The 27,192-nt window shown below is 43.3% G+C and overlaps 1 protein-coding gene across 1 annotated transcript; it reads right to left on the reverse strand.

Moving 5' to 3' along the window:
• Positions 1-4,311: 4,311 nt before the first annotated feature.
• On the reverse strand, positions 4,312-27,108 carry LOC144128592 (fatty acid hydroxylase domain-containing protein 2). The gene is made up of 8 exons (XM_077662121.1): positions 26,662-27,108; positions 22,288-22,399; positions 17,445-17,548; positions 15,333-15,454; positions 14,986-15,191; positions 12,961-13,233; positions 10,339-10,511; positions 4,312-9,161 (listed from the first exon to the last, which is right to left on the reverse strand). The coding sequence occupies exons 1-7, from the start codon at positions 26,678-26,680 to the stop codon at positions 10,352-10,354; spliced, it is 996 nt and encodes a 331-aa protein (XP_077518247.1). The 5' UTR covers positions 26,681-27,108; the 3' UTR covers positions 4,312-9,161; positions 10,339-10,351.
• Between the last annotated feature and the right edge of the window lie 84 nt (positions 27,109-27,192).

Raw genomic sequence — 27,192 nt, forward strand, 5'->3', positions numbered from 1 at the left:
AGAATTCACTTTGTTACCCTGCACATTTGCATTATAAAAAGAAAAAGTTAATAAATAAACCTTTTTAGGCATTATAATGTCAATAAAACGGACTGCAATGGACACTCTTCAGAACAAGAACGAAGGAACATATATTTGTTCAGTTTAACAAAAGTGTTCATAATACCAAGCTGTACAAGAACACACAGGCATCAAGAAGGAGTGAAACAAGAAATGAGAAAAAGTTGCCATTGCCCATGAACATTTTCAGAGAGAGAAAGATAAACAGAAAGGCAGGGAGGTTAACTAGCCAGCGCCCGGTAAGTTTAAGCTCTTCTGTGGCAGCTGCTCTTTGTGAAAAATGCAGTCTGGTCAATGCTTGCTAAAGGCTCCTTATGACCCCCATATTTGTAAAAAATACTGTTCAGTTTAATAAGCATAATATGGAGCGCATAATTACATATGCCACGATCATACAAAGTGCCTCATACATGCAGTTACTATCTCTTTTCCTTGGTTAGAAGGATGTCTTCACATTCTAATCTGTTTGGTTAGATCTCAGCATTTATGCCTTTGCTTCTTCCACTGTCCAGCCCTTCTTTGCACAATGGAGCAAAGTCATGTAACAAAGTGGTTACTTGGTGCAGTGCAATACCAGTCAAGGCGTTTACCAGGTTTCTTTTCTAGTGAATCGATGACAACCCTCCAAATCTGTTCAGCTTGGCAGTAGCAGCTGTGGCAACCGACTTGCACTGCTGGCACCATTTCTGCAGTTTGCAAGTTCTTAAATGTCATTGCATACTTTTATTTTAGCCTGAGCTTGACCACATACCACACCTTCTGCTGCCAAGCCCAATTACTTTTGCCATGCCAACTAACATGGAACTTGCGCATAACATCAAAACACTTTTCAATGAAATAGCTGAAGTGTAGGAGCCTTACTACGTGTAGTATGTTAGTTTTGTGGAGAGGGAAAAGAACCAGGGAGAGTCTGAGACCACAGCTTGACACTGTATAGTTACTGCTCGCTAAGAGACGAAAACAATATTATAGCCAGATTTTATTTTCAAACAATATAAGGCTGACTTCTCTCAGCAGACCAAGGAATCCCATCTAACAACTGTCTTGCTCAGCTTTTACCAGACGCAAGGTGACTATGCATTCATCAACAAACACCTCACACCAGAAAACAAATGCATGTTTAGGAAGGCTTGGCACTGAAAAAGAAACACATACAGAAATATCTAGGGACAAAAACTGTCGCATCAAGCAAGAAAAACAGAAGAACGTCATGTTCATGTCATTGCTAGCTACATCACTGTATACTAGTTTATCAGATTGATACTATATAGTTCATATATTGACTATTCTATGCTATTGCAACTCTCTTTAAAGATAGGCATTCTAATAAAAAGTACTTTATCTATTTTGATATGTGAATTAGCAAACACTACAATGACATGATTAATGCTTTTTCTTCTTTAGATTATTGCTGCTCTCAAATGTATCTCAGAAGCTTGGCTACTAATGATTTGAACTTGTACAATATTCTGCATTGTCATTATCATAACTTTTAATACGTACAGGGGAATGAGGCATACAAATTCTAGCTGGCGAAACACATCACTGCCATGACATTTCGATATCTTTTTGCCCTGCCACTGAATCTCTACGGCTAGTGTCCAACAGCCAACTCTTGTCAGCTATTAACCAAAATACCGCTATCAGATGCATTTATTAATCACAATCATCCACTTACAATTGTTTCTTCTCCCAGCTGGAGCATCTTCAATCAACTCACAGCCGAAAACAAGAACAGTGTCACTGGTGACATAAATGCTGCCATAACTAACACTAAGGTACTTTATGCTCGAAATATACTGCTGTCATTGTTGTACATGGATTCAAGGCATTAATAACTGTGCCGTCAAGGTGCCCTTTAAATGGCTCCAAATCACTGATAGACAATGCATTATCCAACATTATCCAATCTAACTGTGGAGTCTCCAGTGGAAGGTTTAAGGAAAGAGCAGGTGGAACCAGCTCCCCCTACCGCCACCCTCGCCTCTCTTTGTAAGATATTCTGAATGCAAAAAACCATAAAATAATTTTCCGCAAAGAAAGTCGAAAAAGCACAATGCACAAGTAGGACCCCTCCCTCCCTGCCAAAACCAACCCCCAACCACCCCCTTCAAGAGCCACCCATAAATCCGTTTTCTGAATTGAATTAGCACACCAATTGCAATCACACAAGAATAATAACCACTGTACTAACACAAATGCACTAATGAATTTAATTGCTAATATTAACTGGCTGCCTATACTTGGTATACTGATCCAACCCTTGTTTTTCAAGAATTGAGTTCAAAATTTTAAAAATGCTTTGGATGTTTCACTAAAGTACAGTGCTACTCACTAATTTACATCATCCAAAAAACCTTGGATAACTTGAAGTGTGCTGCAGTTATCTGAGGAAACAATCTTTGTAACTAAAATTACAGCCTTTTAAAACAAGCCCAAAGACATAGCAAACTGCTTACTCTAACAGACTAAATTCAATTTTTAGAAAGACAGAACATTACTTAAAAAAAGAGTTAATGAAATTCCAGCACTCGAACAACTTGGGATACTTGTAAAAAATATTCATCTTGTTAACACAACAATTAATAAAAGCAATGCAATATCCCAACTTCTAATAGGTATGGATGACATAGCTAATAAATTTAATACCTTTAATATTTCTGGTAATGAATTTGATAACAATTTAACAAATTGCATATTTCAGCACACATTGATTAGCGCCACAAAGTTGGAATCCAGTATTCGTCAAACAAAACGCTTTCACAATTCTTTCACACCGTGTCAGTTGGAATTACATCCCCCCCCCACATTATCGATATCCCTGACAATGCATCATTTAGCAGTTATTACTTCTGTTTCTCACTGAATGAGTGGCTGCGTATTTTGACTTATTCACTGCTCGTATTGTATTTGTGTCTCTTATTCCCTTACATGATGCCTTCAAGCATCCAGGGTACGCAAAAATAAACCTTTTTTAACCTGGTGATGATACATTAATTACTTGTACTCCCTATTCACTTCCACAGACACCTTCATTGTTTAACCTTTACAGTAAAGATCCTACTAAGATAACAGATGTCACTGCTGAATCTTAATTGGGTCAGAATTAGATGGTACACACCTTATTTCCGATACAAATGCCTTAACTCCTATGTAGCCCTTGCATTAACCTTATTTCCGATACAAATGCCTTAACTCCTATGTAGCCCTTGCATTAACTGAATATCTAGTTTGATATCTTCCCCAGTGACCCAAAAATGGCAAGCTTACTCAATTTGAAAAGGTGAGAAGCTTTTTGTTAAGTCTCAAACTACCAGCCTATTTGCATACTACCTTAATGTTTAGATTCAAGCTAATTGTGGCAAAAATTATAGCTAAGTTTATGCACATAACATCCCAGAACAAGATAACCAGTCAAATGAAATCACTGAAATGTCTTTACTATTCAATACTAAAATAGCACCTGCTGTTTTCACCGACACAAAGCTTGTATTCTGTAAATTTTTTTTTTTTCTGTTTAGATTTCCACTTGCTCTTAGTAAATTGTTCTCATATTTTATACCAATCTTGTCCTATCGTCACCCTTTTTCCAAATTTGGTTGTTTCTGCTAATCATAAGATATTTTGCATTTACATTGCATGCAGCTATCATGCTAAAACAAACAAATTTTCGAAATCCAGTGCATGCAATCAGCATTGAATGACGTTTGCCAGGATTTTTTTGTTTTTTGTTACTACCCTTTGTTTAAAAGGTTTTGTGTAAATACTGTACAGGTGTCCCTAATGATTTCATAGGTGCCTCAGACATCTGTCCTCTCTTGCAAGACCCCCTCTAATACCAATACACAATAATAAAAAAAACCATAGAATGAGTCGGGTTTCAGTTCTGCCTTGCACTGCAACCACTGCAATGTTAGGAGAGGTACTGCAGGTCCATCTAAACACTGAGGAGCATTTTGATAAACTCCATGAAAGCTAATCTGATTTGCAGATGCCTTTGAAGCCTCACAGCATTGCGAATGTCACAAAAGGTTTATGCTGCTTCATACTGGCCGTACTTCATACCCTGCACACAAGTCACGCACGTAAAAGATACCACCTAGCAGCATAAATGTGCATAGTAGTTGTGATGACGAAGTGGTCTGAAAAGCTTTCGATTCCAATGCACTCTACTCTGGTAAGGTACATTCAAAGTATGCTGCATGCCCTGTATGTAACAACATGGCAGCAGCAGTCTGTATACAACAAAAACAGGATTGTGCATATTGTGTTTATTTCAAACTGATACACAAACAACATTTGTGATAATGTAAAGGCGATATAACAAGTATAAAAAACCAACTTGGTGCAGTTGAGATGGCCCTTCTCTATTATCTCCACTGCACTCATTTCATGCAAAGTAAATCACCGGTGAAAACGAGAAAACTCTTGCTTCAGTGAAAACACTTCATTCATTCATAATCTCTGCACGACTTCAATGGCCATAATTTGAAGCCTCAAATTAAGTTTGGTGCAAGCATGAAGACTCCGAACAAAACACCTGTTTAATGCCCAGTATCATAGCAGTTGTTCCTAAACAATGCGCTGTGGAGCAATGAAGGGCTGCTCACAGCACAAGCCTATCACCAACAGCCTTGCATGACTTAAGAGTACAGCAAGAAATGCCGAGACTACATACATCCACACATTGGAGCCTGGGAGCACCTTCTTGCAATCAATCACTCAATAATGCAAACACTCAACATTCTCTGTTGATACCAGTCACAAAGTATCTTGAAGACCAACTGAAAATCCTGAGCAGCAAGGAATACATGAGGCAAGGTGGACGGCAGGCATTCCAAACAACGCTATATTTCACAGCTTACAAATCAGCATGTGCTTGAAGGATGCCTGCCTACTGTGTCGCATGTGCAACCATTATTTCTCTTGGGGTAGAAATTTCAATTTCATTTCTCTTGGGATAGAAATTTCAAAATTTCAATTCTCATCCCAGTGTTCACCACTGTGTGTATGGCCACCTTCACAGTTCTCACCACAACTGGCCCCATGACCAGCATTCTACATATATAGAGCCTCCACGCAAAAAGTAGGACACTGCACACCATTACACACCACTTGCTACCGATTATCACAGGAACTGCACAACTCGCAGCAGCTCAGATCAGTGCAGACATACAGTCGAAGTGGCTCCTCTCTCAGTCACAGAAATAACTGCAGATCGAATGAGCCGGTTTTCTTCTCACCACTGAGCAAGGAGAACTTCTTTCCCCATTGCCAGCCAAAGGCAGCCTTTCTCCTTGAAGCAAGTCATGCAAGCCACACAATGAGTGGGAAATTGTTTAGCAATCCTTGCAGCAGACTTAGCAACCAAAGGCAGTACTGGGAATCTTGCGAGACCACAGTGAAATTTAATGCGGTGTCAACAACACAACATTTTAGGTAAACTAGCTTCTTGATGCACCAGTGTGGTCATCAACTGCAAATATGCGCTGCAACACATTCCCACAAGAGACCGAGCTTTTCCATGCAGCAAAGCGTCGGGCAAGCTAGAGTTGAGCGCCAAAACTCCTTGCCTGCTACGCATGTCATTTGGTGGAATGTAGAAAATTGTAATACATTGTGACCATGATTAACTGTCAAGTGACTCGGAAAGCCACATTAGTTTAGATGAAAAGGATGGGCACATTTGAAAAATTACCACCCACATACATTACCCCTTGTATAAAGAGGGAAATGCCTAGCAGCATAGGGCACCAAAATCTGAACCAATGTCACAAGTAACTTACAATTCAATCAGTAGAGCTGAGAAATTTGTGATTGTTTCTTTTAACTCATAAATTGATAAAAAATGTTGACCTTTCATTGCTACAGAATGGCAAAATTTTCCATTTAAAAATATAGGGGTAAGCATGCAATGCCAGGTCCTGCTGAATTTTCGAGCTAAGGTACTTTGGAAGGAAGCATTCAGAGTGCCATAAAATCAGACACTACCACTACCAAGGAATGTGCCTCTATGTGCACCATGGCTGCAGCAAAGCACAAATCTACCTACCAAAAGCACGCCAGTTCAAACCAAGCAACCATGCAGAAGGTCGTCCACATGCATCCACTTCCTTGGAGTTGGAAATTAATGTTTCAATTCATAGCACTGCTTTCACAAGCTCCACGTCTCAGACAGCAACAAGGGAACAAGTAACAAACACAGCGCTCAATGTTGTTTGTGGCACTGTTCTTGCACAAAAACTTTAGTCACCGTCCGCAGAGGTAAAAATTCCTTACATCTCCAAGTAAATAGCTAACCGAAGGAAATAATGACCACGTTGAAGCAGGTTTAGAATGCTTTAGCACTTATCACAAATAATTTGTTTAAATCAATTGCACATAAGTTGAAATATTGATAACTTCCAGTTCTTTCCACAAGTTGCAGCCTTTGCCATCCGTCATGTCCAGAAACAATGCAAGCTGCCTAGATAGGCAGAGTACTAATGGCAGCAGGAGTTTACAGGATGCATGTCCTGGGAAATAAAATTACTGCAGCATGTCTCATGCCATATTCACCGGGTGTTGCAACGAACGGGGGGAGCCCGCACATTCCATCATACCTTTAGGTATTTTAGGAGATGAGCTAACGCGAGTGTGCTGAAATAATTTTTTCCCGTGCACTTGCATCCCATAAACTTTTCCTGCTGAAAGTATGTCCAGAGTGAGGGATCTCGCGTTTCTAGGCCTCTTACCCAGTGCTACACACAGCTCCGCATGACTCAGAGCACCTCATTAATTCCATAAAAAAATGTGAAATAATCTCAGTTTGGCAACATCTCTCGCATAACTAGCTCACTGCATGCCAACCAGATCATTCAATACCCATGGTCATGAAAACTTCCTTTGAATGAAGAAAGCACCATGAATAGGAACACTTCTGCTTCAATGTGCACTAAATATGTAAGGTAAACAAGATCCACGTAAATACTAAAATCATCAAAATAAACTGCCAGCAGAAACTAACAGAGCGGAAAAAGCACAATGCAAAGGCGACTGCTTTGGCCATGAAAGCAATTCTATATCGCAATATCAAACTTCCAGGATTGCCAGTGCTCTTGACTCAAACACACATGGTAGTGAGGATGTATGCAGAAGCACAATCTTATGATCTGCAAAAAGCAAGCCTCCACTCGTGACAAAACACCGCTTGTGTTGAATGGTTCAGCCAAGTTCTGTAAGAACAAACACTATTGTAGTAAATTATTAGGAATTCCAAGTTTTCTTGGTTGCGCTTTGTGTCAGCGGGCGTTCTACATCTACAACAAAGCCAAAAATTACCATTATAACATCTTTCACAAAAACAGCAATTTTATGTTTACACACAGTCAAGCATCTTTGTGAAAAGAAAGAAAATTACCTCAGCCATGCAAGGCCCCCAAGGTTAATGCACCAAACAGTGGGGGCTGTGCTTGTGCAACTTCACACAGGTTTAGTAGATTTGTTTGCACCAGCCTTTGTGTTTACATTTACAAGAAAACCATCCTTGATTCATCTGTTACTCTGCAATAAAACCATGCGCGCACAAACTGCATGCACCCCACACTCTTCACAATGACAGTACAGACATGGGCCTTTACACAAAGACTCAAGCACTGCTTAGGGTGCATGCCCACAGAGGTGAGGTGTAGCACTCCGTATGAGCTCAACTAGTAAACAGAGTTCATCTCGTAAAGCTCATTTCATCATGACTTAGCACATAAGGGAAGCTGTCCAACCTCCCCGACGTCTACAGAAAAACAGAAGTTTATCTCATTAAAAGGCGACACTCCACATGAAAGCACATTGACTCGTTACGACTTTGGCGCACAGTGCATTGGATAACTTCGCTGAAGACATTCCTTGAATCCTAGACTGTATTTAAAATGAACGTAATAGCTTTTGCATTTAAATCTTGGCTCTGAGCGTGACGGCACACAACATCCCCTAAGTGCACTCCAGCATTTCATGTGCTGGTTTCCAATTTTCATTCTTGGAATTGCGCCTAAACTGCATCGAAAACTGAGGTACCTTTCGCCAGCTGGAGAGTCTGGGTACCTATCATTCCATTCAAGCAGAGTAAAAACAGAGTTTGCGGCAGCTAAAGGATTTTGGTTTGTTCCAGCACTGCGAAAAAAATTGATGCCTGATGGCACTTGAGCTTGCTCATCTGGCCAAGCTTCAACGAAAAAAAGTTATGGAGCGAAATCTGTGGTCTTTTGATTCTATTGCCAATCTGGCAAAAACCCATTACACCATTCTGCGTCTTAAATCTTAACCTTCCCAAATGACAATGTTCTGACACCACCGCAGCATGTAGGTTTCATAGCTATGCAGGTTATGGAGAAGATGCTACAATGCACAGTAGCAGTGGAGCAGCTTGTCTCGCATTTTTTTTCTTGTATCAATGTTAAACATTCACCATAAAGGCGGCTGCAGACATTCCTACTACTGTTTATAGACCCTAATGTGATAAAGCCCGACTGAGTGCCTTTTCCGGAGCTGGAATGACAGCACTGACACTCAGAAACCTGTGCCAGCCTTTCTTCAAACTGCACTCCATGGTTTCTACAGGCCACTATCGGTTTTTGTCTACAGGCTATAAGTGATCTGTTTGAGCAAGGACCATTTTCTTGACTGAAGCACAGCGACGTACTGTGTTTAATTTCACTTTCCTCAAACAGCAACACTGCCACCTGATAGCCTTTCTTTTGATGAAACTTGGATGTTATTGTCAAGAGGTAAGCTGTATCTCTGCTTTGTTCCGTCACAGTGGGGTTATGCATGTGAGCCCTTTGTAAAAATGCGCGGCGGAAAAAGCATCATACATGGTGCAGCTTGCATGCAAAACAACTAAACTTAGACACCTGCTGGCTCTGACTTCGCAACGAGCACTTTCTAGGTATATAAAGGTGCTGCGATCTAGGTTATCACAGTTTTCTTAAGCCGTAAGTCAGCTCAGATGCAGCATTACAGTGGTCTCTAAAGCCTGTCATGACGCTATAACACAGGGGTCGGCCATGAACAGCAGCACGTGCGAGACGACAGGTGAAGCAGCAGGTCGCCACAGATCCTAGCTGGGCCTGCAGCAAAAGACATGGCAATAACAGTAAAACTGAAGCACAAAACTTTCATAGCTGGCATACATGAGCAGTTCAAGCCATTAAATGATTTGTAAGAAAGTGGAAAGATCAAAAACTGACAGCATGTGTCACTGATCTTGCAGTCATTTACAAAGAGTTTCATTGAAGAAGAGCTATTTCCGGCTGCTTGGCAAAGCTTAAGAACACGCGACTTGCTGAAAAAGTAATTCATGCAATAAATTTTGCACCACACGGATGACAAGATACTACAGTAAAACTCATTAATTTAAAATCCACATGTACATGCGACATCTTCAAACTAAGTGAATTATTTTAATTATCAGAAAAGAAAGAAAAGTGAAAAAAGCAGCTGCAAAACTTAACTCATGTAAGTACTCCAACTTTATTTATGCACAGCACAGCTATCACAAGTGACCATCCCTGTGGGACTCCCCAGTATTGTAGTTTGTGGCCCCTACAATATTCAAGTGAGCTGACAATAGGAAATTTTGGAGTTTCTGCTGTTGCACTTCACAAAGCACTGGCCAATGTTCCATGCGTTATCGGACCCACTGGGAACTGCACACATGTACGGGATGCATGTGGTGGCAGTAGTTGGTGGGAATGGTAATGATCAGCTAATAAGACACCAGATGCTGAAGTGGCGGCAAGGCTCATGCAGCCTCACTGCATTGATGAGTTTGACATTGCAGATCTTGACTAAGCACAAATTGTGCATCTGCCACTATGGAAGCGCATGCGTGCCACTTGTAATATGAGAAAAAAAAAACAAGCAAGCAATCTGCAGGTCAGTGTGCCTCTCGAGTAGTTTGCTGCAGAGGCGACGAATAGAGCTAAGTGCGAGTAGGCACACAGGCCAGCAACTCGGCATGCTCCAAGATTGACAGCAGGACCAGCGCAGCATTCATTTTCAACATAAGTACCAGAGGCTGCAACCAAAGTTGGCATACTAATCGAGCACACAGGATACTGGATTTGTCTTGAGTAATAAGCGCTGCAAATTTTGGGGCCACAGAAAACCTACGAATTAACTGGGAATCTGCATAATTAATTTTGAATTATCAAGGTTGCACTACAAGTTCCTGGAATCAGCTTGATGCAACACAACATGCACAAATATCTCACAGACTGCAAAAATGACATGTGCAAAGTGTACCCAATAGGCGATGCTACTGGGAGCTCTTTTTTCCCTCATCAGGCCAGAGGTCCTTCAAAGGTGCCAGGCTGAGCAGCATGACATGACGGCGATAGGCAGCTGTCCGGCGAAACTGCTGGTCCGTGCCGTGCAAGCGGTCAAGCACTCCCAGCACTCCATAGTTCTGGTTGAACCTGCACGGTGGCAAGGGGTCCATATCACGCTCATGTGAATGGCACAAGGACATTTCAGCACCACACAAAACTAGTACAGCCACGACCAGCCAGCATCAGCCAGCTAACTGACATTTCGGAAGCTGACTCATGCGTTGCTAGAGTTTTCTTCCTGCCCTACCTCCCTCATGCAACTCTCCTTCACATACCTTTTTTCTTCTGCCCACATCGGCCCTGCTGAACATTTCCTTCACTTCCGTCCCTCCATACACATCGTTTTGTTCTTCCCAATGCGCCAAAACTGTATGCTCATCATGTGCTGTTTGTTCTTTGTGCAGTGAAGCCTTCTCACACGCAACGGTGCTGCTTGTGAGAGGTGTGACATGGTAGCGGTAGAGCTCCACCGCGTCGCACGTTAAAGGAAGCTAGAGATGTCCTTAAGATTTTGCAGCAGTTCTGTCTAGATGCCCCTGATAGTACGCACGCAATAAAGGAGCGATTAAAAAGTAAAAAATACTCATTGCCACACCATTCTTATCTCAAAAGCAGGCACCCACAGGCCAGTCTGTCACCAAACAGATTTACTCTCTTTCTTCCAGCTTTGTGGAGTCATTAGTAGAGTCCACAGTCCAGCGCCCCAATTTTGGATGATCTTGTGAAAAGTACAAAGCCAAGGAGCATCTCATGTACTGGTGCTTGCTCTGCAGGCAGAGAAAACTCCCCCGAGCATGAGAACACTGCTTTCCGCACAGTCCAGGATAGCTCTGCTGGCTCATGACCCAAATACGGGCAGCCCAGGTGCCTGTACTATCCTAAACTCACCCTGGCAACTACTAAGGCAGTCCTGCATAGTTTCATATTGTTCGCACTAGTAGTACTGTGAAAATTCTGACATTACTAAACATAAACGACTATGCGGTATTTGCATATGGCCTATAAATAATTTATAAATTGAATTTCTTCCCTCATCTGCTTCGGTTTCAACATCTGAGCAATGGCTATGACGTCAAAGGTCAGTATATGTCACATGAGGCATGAAAAAACTGATATAAATCATTGCTTCTTGACTTGCGATTCCAGTTCATGAAGAGGGTTGGCTTTAGAGTGGCAATGAATTAGAATGATAAAGCAGTGATCATAAGGCTTTTTTTTTTTCAAGCCTCGTGTGATCTTTACTGATTGATGTCATGTTATCACTCGGTTGCTGAAAATGAAACCGAAACAAGGGAGAGAAGAATCTGATGATAAATTCTTTAGTGGTCATAGGTTGTAGACAGTGGAATCAAACTTGATTAAGTAATTTCTAATGCATAAAAAGCATGCATTATGGCAACTGTCTCATATACCATTGATGTTTCATGCCAAACCACAATTTCCTCAATTAGACCAAAAAATCCCTATTTACATCCTTATTTCCCTGCAGAAGCTTGAAAACCCCAGAAATCGGGAAAAAACAGAATTTTGGTTTTTAAAATTCCCTGAACTTTGTAGAAATTTTGTTTTCATCAAGCTGTATTCCTTAAATTCCCCCTCACCAAGAAAAATTCCCCAAATAAAACATAACTGCCATAGATGGGCACACTGCTAATTCATTTGCGAGATATAATCCTGCTAAGGTATAGGGCGTAAATATCTGCAAGCATTTACATAAACACAGCCCAAGTACTAAGGAAAACAATGCTAATGAAACAAATTTAGCTAACGAGGAGCAAAGCTTTGACATATGCCACACTTGAAAATCAGAATTTTGGAACGTGTCTAGATTGGAACATAAATATGGTTCTTGAATGTTAAGAAATGCACTGTTGAGGTAACTTAAAATCCTCCATAATGATGTCATTGATATGCATTTTAAGACCCTCCCAATTAAGTTATATTCTTTAACAAACACAATCCACTCCCCAACAATTGTGTAATAGTTCTACAATTTTGTGCACTGAAACCAGTGCAGAATGTTACAAGTGCGACATGGTAATCTTTTGTACTTGCATTTGTAAATGTTATATTTTATTAGTAATTTGGTCAAGGTGTGCAATTTTTCACACGTGTTCTCTTGTTTGTGATGATGACGTTGAATTTTAATGGCGCGAGGGCAGCTTTTGGCCAAAGAGTGCCTAGGCACAAGGTGTTCTTCATCTACTCAAGGTGAAGTCAAAGACCCATTCCCCAAGCATTTCACCCCAGTGAAGCTGAGCAACAGGCCAGGGAGAAAGCTCGCACCCATTGTGTCACCGGTCGGTACCCAGCGGCAATGGTGATCGAAACCACGCACTTCCCTCATATGAGGCGGCTGCTAAAACCACTCGGCTGTTGCTGCGGTTTCTCTTGCCTTTGTGTCAACCGGTCCACAACCTTGCATAATATTTGCCTCTTGATTTTCTTCCGCGTTCCGTTCAACTGCGTCATGTTGTTGTTTAAGCGGCCATTATGTTGAAATTGTTATGTTGGTGTATGTTGTAAGCAGGCTCACTTGAGGTGGTGGTAGTCGTGTGCCTCGGGAGATGGGAAGAAAGGCAGGTGGAAGCCCGAGTGGGCATTCAGCGTGGACAGCAGGGCCACGCTGAACCAGAGCCAGGCCGTGGCAGGGTGGCTGCCAAGCAGCAGCACCCCGAGGAGGGGCGGAAGCAGGTTGGAGCAGAGGTGCTCCAGTGGGTGACAATAGATGGCTGTGATGGCTATGGGGGCCGTCCACTCGTGGTGCTGCTTGTGCACATGCCGGTACAGGCGCGGGTGGTGCAGCAGCCTGAGAATGCATTCATGCCACCCACCATCATTTTCTGGTCACACCTGGTACCAAAACCGGCAGAAATAAAACATCGCAACCATGTCTGCTGCCTCGATACAGGGGTGGCAGACATGGTTGCGATGTTCTTTTGCTTCTGGTTTCCAGCACTCATTAAAAATTATGTACATCACTTCGAAGCTCATCAAACACCAGAAGTATAAAATAAGATGTAAAAAAAGTGCAAAGCCCAAAAACCTAATTTAATTTAGTTACGCACTTACCTTTGTATTTGTGCTTGAGGTTTATGTACTATGTAACACTTATCGCAATTTGTTCTTTGTTATGATTGCCCTTTTTTGTTGCTTTTGACAAAGTACAGAGATGACTGGCAGCTCAACGGTCCATGGATTACCCATGGTGACAGATCTTGTGAAGTGCCTGACCGGCAGAGCAAATCCAACTGGCATCTTAAAAGCCGGTTAGTTGGATACACACACACTAGAACTGAAGTGTCCAATTTGAATCAGGCAGTCCAGCTGGGGCCTAGTTTCACTGATGAAACCAATTTGGAAAACATTTTTAAACTAAAACAGCCCAACTGGGAGTCCAAATGTAATCCTTGAAATGAACAAGAAATTCAAAATTTGAATCGAAGTTGACTGGTAGCAGTTTGAATGCCCAATCGGACCTTTATGTTTTAAAGCGAAAGCTTTACTGGCCACAAACCTGCGATTTCACTGTGGCTGTGCTTTGAAGAGGCAAAGAGACGGACCTTGTGCCTTTGCCTAGCAACCGCAGCAGCTGGGCGGACGCCGCGCACTCGCTGGGACACCAGCCATGATATCACGCCGCGTGCCTCACCGGGGAGCTGCCCTTACCCTTGCCCACCCTTACGCGCTTAACTGCTAACCAACATATTCGGTGGCGGCATCTATGGGAGCCACTGAAACCCCCACACACTTACAGTATAAAAAAAAAACTGTTGAGGCTGGGAATTGAACCAGGGCCTTTAGCCTTTGTGGCGGAGACGCTACCACTCCGCCACGACGGCTCAAGGTTTAATCATGACTAAAGGCACATCTAGTGAATGCACTCTTCCGATCCAGAAGTCGTGCCGTGCTTTCGCTACGTATATCCTGGCCTAACATAGCAAGGCCATTAGCAATTGTTTTGACTAGGTGCTTACTCAGTGGTTTTGCAAGGTCCTTGGAGTTCATAAAATAATTGTTCTACTGCAAGTGTGAAGTGGAAGGTATGAATGAATTTTTTTTTTTTTAACTGAGAAAATCAAGCTGGACAGTTTATGCACCTTGAAAAGGCCAATTTGTTTGATGCAGTGGATTAGAGTCCTGTGCCATTTCTCCCTACAAGAAAATCAAAAACTCTTGCTCCTGGCAAGAAAGACTTCAATAGAGAGCTGCAGGGCCTTAACACTCCTATGGGAGTCAGTGAGGCATTTCTAGATTGCAAAGCTCATCCCTAGAAATACGAGTGTGCCTCAGATGAGACAAGCATCAGCCAATTGTGTAGCAGCAGCAGCAGCCTGGACACAGTGGTAGTCACAAGATGCCCCAACGACACATGGCAAGTGCCCATGTGCGCACCCAAGTAAAGAACAGGAGTACAAGCCGTGAAGGCCCCAAGCAGAAAGGATGCTGTTCAGGCACAACTTCACAAACATGCAACAGTAGCAAAACCCCACTCCCACATATGTATGAACACAACGAAAACCAACACACCAGGCCATTCTTATTTTTTCCTTCCAATCACCTGTGCGAGTAATAGAAGCCTGCCTCCTCCACCAGCACGCAGACGGCCAGCTCAAAGAGGACCCAGTGAAAGGTGGGCAGCTGGTGGCTGCGGTCATAGCCACGCCACACCAGCAGCTGGTGGGCCACCAGGCCAAACGGGAGGCCCACGACCAGCTGGTTGAACAGCACCTGGCGCACTACACGAAACACTTGCCACGCACTCACCTGCACCACACGTGAAGGCACCATCAGTCATGCACTCTCACACATTGTACATTGTAGGCCTCTGGAATTTGGTTATCTGTGTTCTGCAGTGGACTGCACACATACCCAAGACAGAACTCACAGCTGAGCTGGAGGACTCACTGGGTATGGAGCTGTGTCCTGGATCTTGTACCGCAGCAGGAACGCGGGACGTCCTGTGAGGTCCATCAGTGTGTACAGGCCACCCACCAGCCAGTAGACGGCAAAGGTCACCATAAACGTGCCTGCAAGGTCATTCACGCCTCACCAACAAGAACTTGCAAGAAGTAGACACAGGATAACAGAAAAAACAAAACAACATGGCCAAATCACAGGTCCACTGAATGAGAACATTTCAACACAAATCTGTCTGTTTGGGAGGTAAACTAGACAGATAAGAATGTAACACTCTAACCAAAAGTCTCACGAGGAGAAGCCCAATGTCTCGATACCCACTGTCACGACGCAGCTAACGTACGTCGTGGTAAAGCATGAGGAGTGCTGCTGAAGGGGAGCAGGGGAACACACCGACATAAGGGAAAGGCTCACAAATCGGCGTCGCGTGCGAGTTTCGGGTTCCTCGGTCTAGGCCTAAGCAAGTGAGGAATGGCTTGTTTTTGGAAGTCGGTCGGTCTGAAACACGAGACGACGACAGGACAGCTTGGGTGGACCGGCGCTGTGCGTTTTTTTTTCTCTTAAACTTCTTGCTGGCTGGCCAGAGTGGCTAACAGAGATGTGTGTGTTGTAAATTGTGTTTCTCTCCTCTCGTTGTAGGATTTTCTAGTTAGCCACGGCAGCTTGCAGCAAGGCGTGTGTTTTATATTGTGTGCTTCTCTTTTGCGTTGCGATATCTTATGTCTGAAAGGTGGTGGGAAAGTCACCTATTGGCTGCCAAAGTGTAAGTTTTTGGCAGGAGGATTACCTATTGGCTGAGGATGTAATTTTGGTGGGAATACAAGGAGATGAGTGCGCGCAAAGGAGAGCGCGGGAGGTTGGCGTGTGGCAGCCGGACAGATCGTTCGTGTGGTGGCCGACGGTGGTCCAGAGTCGCGGGAGTTTTAAGTTTTGTTTTTAGTTAAAGCGGAGAGGCCGAAATCTTTCGGCATATGTAAACCAGTTCTGTAAATATTGCAATAAATAACTTTATGAGGAAAGCCTTCCAAGTGTCAACGTCAGAAGACCTGCACACCTGTCTGAGACTCACCAGTCGCAAACTGCATCCCCCGGGTCACTCACGAGACCCGCCCTCTCCCACTTCACGTCAACATCTGGATACAACAACAGAGAGAGGGAAAAAATTCGTGACTCCCACTGTGCGAATATAACTTCCACTTGCCCTCACTGAGGTGGCTCGAAAGGGAACATTCCTTTCCGAAAACTTTGGTAGACAAAACTGGGGTTTAAAGGCTTGTCTCTTATATCCATTTGGTCACCTCTGAAGCAGACATATGGTGGCCCCAAAACATTAGGCTTCTCCTCACGAGACTTTGGTTGGAGTGTTGCACTCTCTTCTGTCTAGTTTTACATGAACAGTGAAGTGATGGCTTTTAAAACGGTGTGCACAGGAAATGCTACATCACGTCCCAATAGAACTGGCCAACACGTTCCTTGCAAGGAGCTGCGCAAGCATGCATGCAATTGTGGCGCTCATGCCTAACTGTGTTCCAGTGGCCTGGGTGCCACTGAGGTTTGGTGCTCTTCAGGCAGCAGCATCCCTCCCAGCTGCACAGTGGTAATCCACCAGCTCAGTAACCTTCGAGGTCAGATGCACGTCATTCATCGGCGGTTGAGCTTGTATTACACTGAGCTGATGTTAGCGGAGCATTGTGTCGTTAGTATTGCCACTGTCGTGTTACATGTTTCAGTCCTTTTATTATGGCCTGGAATAACCTAGCCCCTTGGTGTTACTTGGTGGGTGAGTCCAAAGCTTGCGAACCCCATCAACTAGAAGGTACTGCAGCACAATATGCCGCCATTTAATATGGTAATCACTGCACTGGCCTGCCAAGAAAATGTTTACACCATCAAAGTGGATTAGGAATGCGTTGGCAAATGTGGTATGCTTGATCACCAGCACATAATGACTCTCTGAACAGCTGAAGCTACTCTGTGGCCATTATACAAAAAGCAGTCATGCTCTATTATTAACCGAATGCTCTTTGTGAGCATTGAGTACAGAAAAAAGGGAAGGAAAAGAAAGACACAGAGCAGTGCCATGCACAAAGGGTGACTGACCCCAGACACCCTTGGAGAACTCATCACCGCCAAAGAAGTCCTCGACAGCATCCCACTGGCCCTGCCAGAAATTGCCCGAGGCTCCCCAGAAACGCTGCAGGTGCCTGTCAAAGGAGATAAGGGTTAGGCTAAAACTCTCTAAACCTCACACACAATACCTCCAGCCAGAAGGTCAGTGTTCATGCCATGTACTATTCGAGACAAAAGTAATCGATACCCCCTCAAACTACTGAACCGTGCCGCACTGCATGTTGTCGCCACCTGATAATTCGCACCTGGTGTCAAGAATGGTGTAGTGCTCCGTTCTCATCACCAGGAGTGCATCGTCATGTGGCATCCACATGCAGTGCGGTATGGTTCAGAACTTCGAAATGGGGGGGGGAGTCAGTTACTTTCATCATACAAGTCAGTACATACAAAGGTATGGCACACACAGAGGCACAGCCATTCCTAGCCAATAACAGCAAACCAAGAATGTGATCTTATGCTGTTAGTGACCTACCATACAGGAGGTTAAATGAAACATAGGATTAAGGTGAGAAAGCAGAAGCCCTGAATACAATGTCAAAAGTGTATTTTAGGATACCCTAAAGCATCTCTCATCAGTTGTGTGTCTTTAAGGCTCTGACTGCTGCACTGCTACCATGTTGGAAGCTATAGCACAAGCCTAATTCAGCATGTACAGTATTTGAGATGACTGGCCAGTCACATAGAATCACCTTTCGGTTTGAGAAACACTCCTGAACAAGTTTGTTTCCTCGTGTAAGAAAGCTGGCATTGCCCTCGGCAAAATGGCATTGAGCAGGCCATTGAGGTTCAAGAAACACACAAAAGTGCTGATGAGTGTGGTTGAGAGGCAGTAAAAAGTCACAGCATCACCAACCAGGTAGTGTCCGCAGCAGGGCCCCTTATCCAAATCCCTTCTCTGGCATCCATTTTTTTCACTACCGAGGTCAGAGGGTGGGAACAACCCTTTTCAGTGTTCTTCTGGGCCAGGGCCAGAGTGCAAAACAATACCAAAGAGGAGAACAGCAACGTGGCAAAGTACTGACTGCCAGCCAAATTTTATTTCTGTGTCAAAACATACAGACCATATGAAGAGAAAATAAACAAGCCCAATGCCATGAGATGTGTCCTATTTTGAGTTGGATCTGCACAGCACATTGTCCAATCAATCACAGAGGCATCTGAAGGCATCAAAGTAACTGATGACCTGTCTAGAACAAAGAACCAAAGGAGCTTAAATTTGCCCATATGTTTAAAAACAGCAAGCAGCGTTTTTCTTTGTTTTTTGTTTTCTGCACAAACGTTAAGAACTGACTTCAGCTCCAGATACACTGAACTGCAGGTGATAATGAAACAGTAGTTACAATAGAAAGGGAAAAAATACTCATGTGAAAATAGTAAGCTGAAAGATTCTGCTTGTCATGTGACTGTGTTGTGGAATTCTTCTCATACAAAGCATTAGAGACAATACTAGTCACAGGTTTAAAAGAAATGAGAACAGTTTTGCAACAATGAAACTAACAGCATTATTAGCGGTCACCTAAAGCAAATAGAAAGGTTTCCAATTTGAGCTCAATGCAACTTTTAGGCTGCTGGAGGCCTGCAAAGATGTTAGATAATTTTCGTGGTCATTTTGTACCACATTCTTTTCTGCAATTTCCTGCTTGCAATTTTCCAGTTATGGATCTGGCTGTTATTGACTATGTTGAAAAAAACAAGCTACTGCAAACTTTAAACTTTTCTTGCCAAGTGAAGATGGAATTAAGTTCCCAAAAAACATATATACTCTTCAATATTACTTTTGTGCAGTCTTTTGGAATGCGTGTTCTCTCAAACAAATGGAAGGTGGTTTCCTAGCACAAATAATCCTCATTGCGCAAAAAATTACAGACCCGTTTCATTAATCAATGTACATGCCAAATTTTAGAGCACATCATTTACTGCCACAGGGCAACCTTCTTCAGTAATTCATTTTTTAATAATTTTCAACACGCCGTCAGGGAGAACAACTCCTGTGAAACTAAGCTGTTCTATTTTGGTAATAACTTTTTCTTTGTTATTCATCATTGCTACTGATGATTATTGGTTGCATACTCATTAATTTTTTTGAGGCATCCGTCCACAATCGTGCACAACAGATTTCTGATGCTCAAGCCAAGTGCACTTAAATTTGACCTTATCATCATTAAATGTATTGAATGCTCTACATCTAATTGTACCAGGCTTGTAAGTTGTAAGCATTAACAACTGCAGTTCTCCATGCCCTGAGCCTTCCAGCGTCCTTCAAGAATGTCTTACGACCTCTAGTTTTCCTTATTTACACTGACAATTTACCGGACAAGACTTTTTTTACACGCAATGTTGTTTGCCAGCAACTGTCATTTAGCACGAGAAACTAAATCTCTGCAAATCACCGGAATCTTCAATCTGACCCCCATATTTCCTCTTGGTGTTTAAACTGCACTTCTGCACAAATTTTTGGTGAAGCTTTATATTATGAATTTCAGGCTATATCGAACTATTTTACAATTTTTTACATGTCAGTTATAACAAGGTTTGACTATTTCATAGCAGTAGCTTTATTGCAAAAGAGCGTTGCCCTGTAAAAAAAAAAGCCCACAAAATCCAAATGTTCATGGTAGAAGCTCATGCTCCTAGCAGCTTTAAGTCGGCAGCACTCCCATTCTGATGACTCAACAGAAGACCCAAGTTCATGCAGGCACAGTAAATATAAGCACGTGTTTTCATTAAAGCATATGAAAAACATTCATAACAAGGCTCCATTTCCAGAAATCATGTCAACTTTGATTTCTTTTGATGGTCTACAACCTTTTACTTGAGCTTTGAGAAAACTTAGCAGCAGAATGTGCAAACTTTTCACATAGGTGTGTGTTTGAAACACCCCAACAAACAAAAACAAACATTAATTCATCTGCCCACTGTTTGTACCATATTTTCCTAGCCGTAATCCGTAACTTACTATTTGATTTACGCTGACATTTGTACCCAACTTTGAAACATGTGCTCTTTGTTGTATCGCGTCGATTGCACTGTTATCCTTGTCATACAAGTCTGTAAATCCTTTTCATAAAGATAAAGACATTTGGCATACCACATTTCAACGCAATTCAAGTCACTCATTCTGCATTTGCATTCTGTAACTCACTGTGTTAAAGACAGTTGCACATCTTGAAGGCACACTTTCATGAAACAATGCCAGCCACCTTGAGCTTTCCCAAAACATTCTTCAGGATGTGCTCCTTACACATGTAAGGGAATGCACATTAGTAGCTGGCAAGAGAGTGACGATATACCTGGCTCCACAGAGAGCATGGCCTCTGGTGCAGACTTGAAGCTTTGGGCAACCCAATGGTCATTCATTTGAGAAAGCCACCATGCACTTGTCTTATTCTGACAATTCACTTGCATCAAGAGTGAAGTTGACACTGAGATCAGAGTAAATTTTGTGTATCCTCATACAGCGGTACACATTTCCATGACCAAACTCACTCACCTGTAGACCATGCAGAAAAGTCAAGTAGCTCCAATACAAAAGGGAAGACAGCATAAGCATTCAACCTATGATTATTCTGTATGTAAGCATAACAAGTGTGCTGTTTCCTGTTTTCCAAGTAGCCCTTGTGATGTTTTGTAATTCTGAAACAGAGTTTGTCCTGGTGTGCAAATTGACAGTTCCATTTCAAATTGGAGCGACATGTAGCTGCGTACGGTATGGGGAGCCCTGAGGGACCAATACAGCAGCCTATATGATATCAGCATTGACCAACCCAAGCAGAGCTGCAATGACCTACTTTGGCAAGGCTGGCAGCTCTGGGATTGAACTTCCAAGCCAGCATGTTGGTCACATCAGTGGTCTATCACACTGTCGAGGCCTTTGCCCGTCCACGAGGATCTTTTCAAAATTTGCTCAAAATGACAGCGGGCAGTCACAGTCTGTCAGTATACTGGCACCTACCAGTAGACCTGTTGGCAGGCAGTACTTCCAGAGAAGTTTCTTTTTTCCTTGGCGACAGTGTCAACTGTGCACATCGACAGCACTGTACGTGCTGTGCACTTGAGGTGTGCACTGTCCGCATGCACTATTTTCCCTGTCCAATAGCTATTCAATATGTTTGTTATGGCAATAACAAGGCATGACAGCATACATAGATGTCTCCATCTGTCACCAGCAGCAGTTGGATACTGACATGCACTCAAACCCATATGTGTCAGTAAAGTGACCAGGGGCATACGGATGATGAAGACCTTGGTCATACAGAACAATCCAATTGCTTGAGAAAATCTTATGCTGATACAGAGGAAATAAAGAGCACTAGTTATGCTATATCCCTGAAGCTGTCACCTACTGTCGTGTTATGTGCTGCCTACGTTACACTACCCACATGTAGGGGGCAAAAACTGGACACTTTTGCAAGACAACAAGCACAGCCCACTCTGAGCTCAAAGCATCTGGATCAATCTGTGCATATGATTCCCGCACCCCGCTCCAACAGCATGCACTCACAGCTTCCACTCTCGTCACATTCTCAGCTTGGAGAGAACCCCCGCCTCAACTTAAAGTCAAAATCCTAATGTCAAAATGCAGTCAGTGTGCCCACTCCAAGGCTAGCCACACCAGAGGGCACAATGCGTGACCTTTGAGGTAAATTATGGGGGAAAAAAAAAGGTATGATGAGAACAACAACTTTCCCTGTTCTGTTTTCTGCAACATATTTAAAATCTACAATTAGCTGACCTATTTTGTGCAAATCTTGAAGCACCTAGATGAGCATTGTATCACAGCTCAGAAATTAAATAGGAACAGCTTTGCACTTGCCAAGTGAGTGTGTTGCTTCCAGCCACCAGCACCACGAATGCTGTGCCAAGAATGAACACTGAGCTCTTGAGAGAAGACAGGAGCTGTCCTCGGGGCTCCTCTGCAACCCGACCTGTTGACACAAAAACAACAGCAAGGCCACATGCCAAAGTTGGTGAAACAGCAACAAGTGGTCCCTACAGCAACTCCTGCCTCTCTGCTAAAAAGCAGCAGCCACAGAGCTGATACACTTGCCATGAGAGACTTAAAATGTACAGGGCTCTTTCACAGCAAAAATACACAAATAATTGAACAGGTTGGCTATTTGTTATAATGCTTGCAAAATAAATTACCTTTTGTAAACAACATGCTTACTTTATTTTATTTTTTGGGGGTTCTCTGTCAGCACTTTGCACAAGCACTTTCTTATTATGTCATTGCATTAAAATACCCACACACAAGTACAACTGTACGAGACTATGAACATGCAGGCATATGTGCACATAAATTATAAACTAATGCATGCTAAACAAACAAAAAAGAAAGGTTTTAAGAACAGTTTAACTAGGCACCAGTCTTCACCAGCCAAGACATTAATAAATCCTTGAAGATGGCAGTGCTTTCTGAAGTAAACTTAGCTTTAAGTGGAAGGTCGTGCCCCTATTCCTATTTGTCCATCACTTTTTGCACCCTGCCTGCTCCCAAGTTTACGCCATCTATTTACTTTTCAATCCCAATGCATAGCAACAATACAGAACAATGCTTCGTCCAAGCCATCAAGGTTTAAGCAACACAGTGGTACAGACATCATTCTGTTGTGCATTTCCACAGGTAGGAAACAGGGTTGAGACAATGAAAGAGATGAGCCAGCAAACAAGGTTAGGCTAGCTGATGCTCGGTAAATACCTTCAACATGGTTACTAGTGCAAAAAACACAAGGGAGAGCAGGAAGGAACACAGGGGACACAGTGCTAGATATCAACAGAAGTGTATTGCATACATAAAGAAAAAAGGACATAAATAGTAGCAGCATATGTCCTGAAACCTAATCTTTTCCTCTTCTTATCTTCCCTTATCAAGTGCTGCAAGCAATCACCAAACATTGATGCATGTGCTTTTTGACCAGTGCAGATATGCAATCTCCTGTGTCAGGGTTACTGATGGGCCACGAAGGCAGTTTTCTCCCATGACAACACAAGGTGGCTACTGAGCCTCACAGCACATGAGTGCTATCAAAGAGTGGGATGGACTTCTTTCTCTTCTTTTTACCCTTTGCACTTGAGGCAATGGTCAGCCACATGACCACCTGCCGTACTTTGATCTTAACTCCTATCCCTCTTATCTCTTTCTTTTGCTCCTTTCATCCCACACCCCACATGCCTTTCCATTATTCTCTCTGGCTCTGCTCCTGAGTGCTTTTCAGTCCACAAACAACCTTTCAATGACCTGGCCATGGCGGTCGAATTTCGATGGAGGCGAAATTCTAGAGGCCCGTGCACTATGCGATATGCGTGCATGTTAAAGACCCAGGCAGTCGAAATTTCCGGAACCCTTCACTACGGCGTCCCTCACAGCGCAAGTCACTTTAGGATGTTAAACCCTTAAGCCGTTGCAAACTTGCAGATTAACATATCATCTCGCTCCACCCGCCACCATGAACATTGGCACGTTCCGCGATCACGTACTAACTACGGTCTCCAGATGCTTCGAAACAGGCTGCCTAGTACACTTAACAAATATAAGCTAACGGAAGAGCAGCTGCGGGTTCTAACCAAGAAAAAATTATTCGATATTATTAACTAACCTGTACTGTTAGATTTGAATGTATTTTTTAACTTATGCACTCATTCACTGTTTTTGCACTTATCTTGTTCGTATATTTTTTTCCATTTGTTCCTTGTTATTCTTCCCATCATATATATTTTATGTCCTTCTAAACTGTCGTGCTTGCTGCAATGTGGTTCGGGGAGACGGGGCTAGTCAAGCTGCCCTTGACGCAGCTTTTATCCCATCACCCTCGCCACACATCGTACATGCCCTGTACTTGTTGTGGGAAATAAACTGAAACTAAACTGAAACTGAAACTGAACTTAAACCAAACCTTTCAATGAGATTCTAGCCTGTCTGGTTGGTTCGAAACCCACCGCCGGACACCCACCGGTAAAAATGGGTACAAGCCACCCCCGGCCCAGCGCCCGGTTTCTTCAGGGGTGTGTGCTTGGAGGAGGCTCCGCAAACCCCACTGCGCCCCTTCGGGGGCAAATCCAGTTTCGAACAACTCAGCCTGCAAAGGTGGTTCGTGTTTCACTCCCAAGTGAAGAGTTCGACTCAAGGCTCGTACGCTCTAACCAGCGTCAAGTTCAACACTAAGGTTCTTCGTCAGAAGTGATTCAAAGTACCACTGCAGTCCTGGGCAAGTCCGGTTTTTCCGTCTGTCCGACTTTGTGAGAAAAAAAAAAAACAACACAGTAGAATTACATAAACCACAGCAACTTTGCAATCGACAAACCATATGGTGTGCCGTAGGCTTCAATTTTCCTTGTGCTGCTGACTGTGCAGCACATCTCTGACAGCTTTTGCGGGGCAGAAAAATTAATGTCATTTTACCAATGCAGAGGTGGTCCTGCTTCTGAGGATCTGTGATCTGTGATCTTCTTTGTCAGAGTTAATGATACAACATGCCTCAATTAAGTCCCTGTTAACCTGCCTACTAAGCCTTATCATCCCTTGAGTGCTATCAAAAAGTGGGATGGACTTTTTTCTCTTCTTTTTACCCTTTGCACTTGAGGCAATGGTCAACCACATGACCACCTGCCATACTTTGATCTTATCTCGTACCTCTCTTATCTCTTTCTTTTGCTCCCTTCTTCCCACTCCCCACATGCCTTTCCATTATTCTCTCTGCAGGCTCTGCTCCTGAATGCTTTTCAGTGCACAAACAAACCTTTCACTGAGGTGCTAGCTTGTCTTGTTGGTGTAGCACCTGCCACAACACAGTGGAATAAACCACAGCGACGTTGCAATCGACAAACCGCATGGTGTGCTGTATAGCTTCAAGTTTTTTTGTGCTGCTGACTATGCAGCACACCTTTGACAGCTTTTGCGAGGAAGAAAAATGAAAATTCGTTTTACCAATGCAGAGGTGGTCGCACTTCGGAGGATCTGAACTGAAGTGGATCCAGCAGCCAGTTGAAATTGGCCTCACTTCCAGGCTCAGTTACCCACCCCAGATGGCCTGTGCCAAGGCATCAAAGCGGATATTCACACCTAGTTATGGGTCTGCCCTGCACTGACTTCAACCAGATGCAACCTTGCACCAAGCAGCAATGGGTCCCTTACTGAGCAGCATAACTTTTTATCCCAATTGTGCACAGGAACCACTCTTACATCAGTCCTTCCCGGCCTTCATTCCATTCATATAATTAATCCCTTGAGGCAATAATCACCATTAAAAAAAAAGCGAATGTTTATGAGGTAAACACAGCCCACAACAAAACCAGGCTTGACGTTCTTTTACAGGCATTCTGCAGTGCAAGCTGATCAAAAGGAGCACAAGGGAAGCCACATAAAATGTTTTCTGTGTGGGACAGAGCACGTGTGTGCACCTTCTAGTGAACATCATTGTACCACAGGAATGTCTTCAGCAACCTGGGCCTTCTGCATTGCATTCATAACTCTTTTGAAGTGAGAGCAGATACTACTGTTTCACACTTTACCATTCACCAGGAATAAGTCATCTATAACTCAATGAAGACAGAAGTGGCCAGGCTATAACCCTACCCGATGAAAGTCAGCTAACCTTATCTGCCTCATAAACCTGAGCAGCTCGCCACGTTGTAAGCAAAGCCGAGAGAAAATCGCACCGCCCGTGTAGAAAATAGAGCTTTCGACCAGATTTCGCCAAGCTGCATGAAAGTGACAGTATCGGACGTGAAAGTGTCCACGATAGCAACAGCCTGACGGCCGCCATATCTCAGAGATTACGTGCAACGGCGACAATGCCTGCTAGACAATTCTTGATAACATCGGGATGAGCTCTTCGTTCTAATTCGAATGCATGCTTGTGTCAAATCTTCTTGCATTTCCTTCTGGTGGCAACAAATCCGCAATTTCGACCATTTTTTTTATTACTCACAGGCTCTTACATGGTAGCACTTCCTAAGAAAAAAGAAGCGTTACGTTTCGCAATCGTCCAACCAACATATAAATTCCTTATAAACAGCACCTTCAATCATGCAATTGAGGAGCTAGCGTTGCGCGATCAGCTGCGCCCTCAGCAACAGCTAGTAAACCAGTCCACATGTGACGTAAAAGAAGCGTGCGAAAAAAAACACAAAAAACTTGTGCTTTTCGAGGTCATTCAAGCAAACGCTGCGAAAAGGATGTTGCACTTACTTTGTTGTTGCTCCAGCATGATGAGAGATGATCCTGAAACCGCAGCGGTGATGGAAAATTTCCAAGTATCTTTGTGCAGCTCAAGGAGCAGATGACTCGGAAGGAGTACGTCGCATCAGACTGATCGCCGTCACCTTAGTGAGTCAAGCCAACGCTTCCACTGTTCTGTCCCAGTGCACAGGTATTCGTATGCTGCTGACAGCCAGAGTCCTATCAGCTGACCGAGGTGATATCTCGCACCAACAACACAAGCGCTCTCTCTTCTCTCACGTGACCTTACGACATGGAAGCAAAACTCCCTACAGAGAGATAGTTTAAGCCATGCTTCAGTTGCTTCAGTCACGGCCACACGATATATACCTGACATATACTATGTCATACTATGCCATAATTATAGGATGGTCAGAATGGCGGCTCTTCAGAAGTTCAGATAGCCACGATAGGGTCACGAAGAAACGCGCCGCGCACTCAAAAAGGCTGCCGCAAAGTTCACGGTCGCCGGGAGAGGCGCTCGAAAACACTTCGAAATCG

Source organism: Amblyomma americanum, chromosome 4, assembly GCF_052857255.1.
Source record: "Amblyomma americanum isolate KBUSLIRL-KWMA chromosome 4, ASM5285725v1, whole genome shotgun sequence".
Taxonomy (NCBI): Eukaryota; Metazoa; Arthropoda; class Arachnida; order Ixodida; family Ixodidae; genus Amblyomma; species Amblyomma americanum.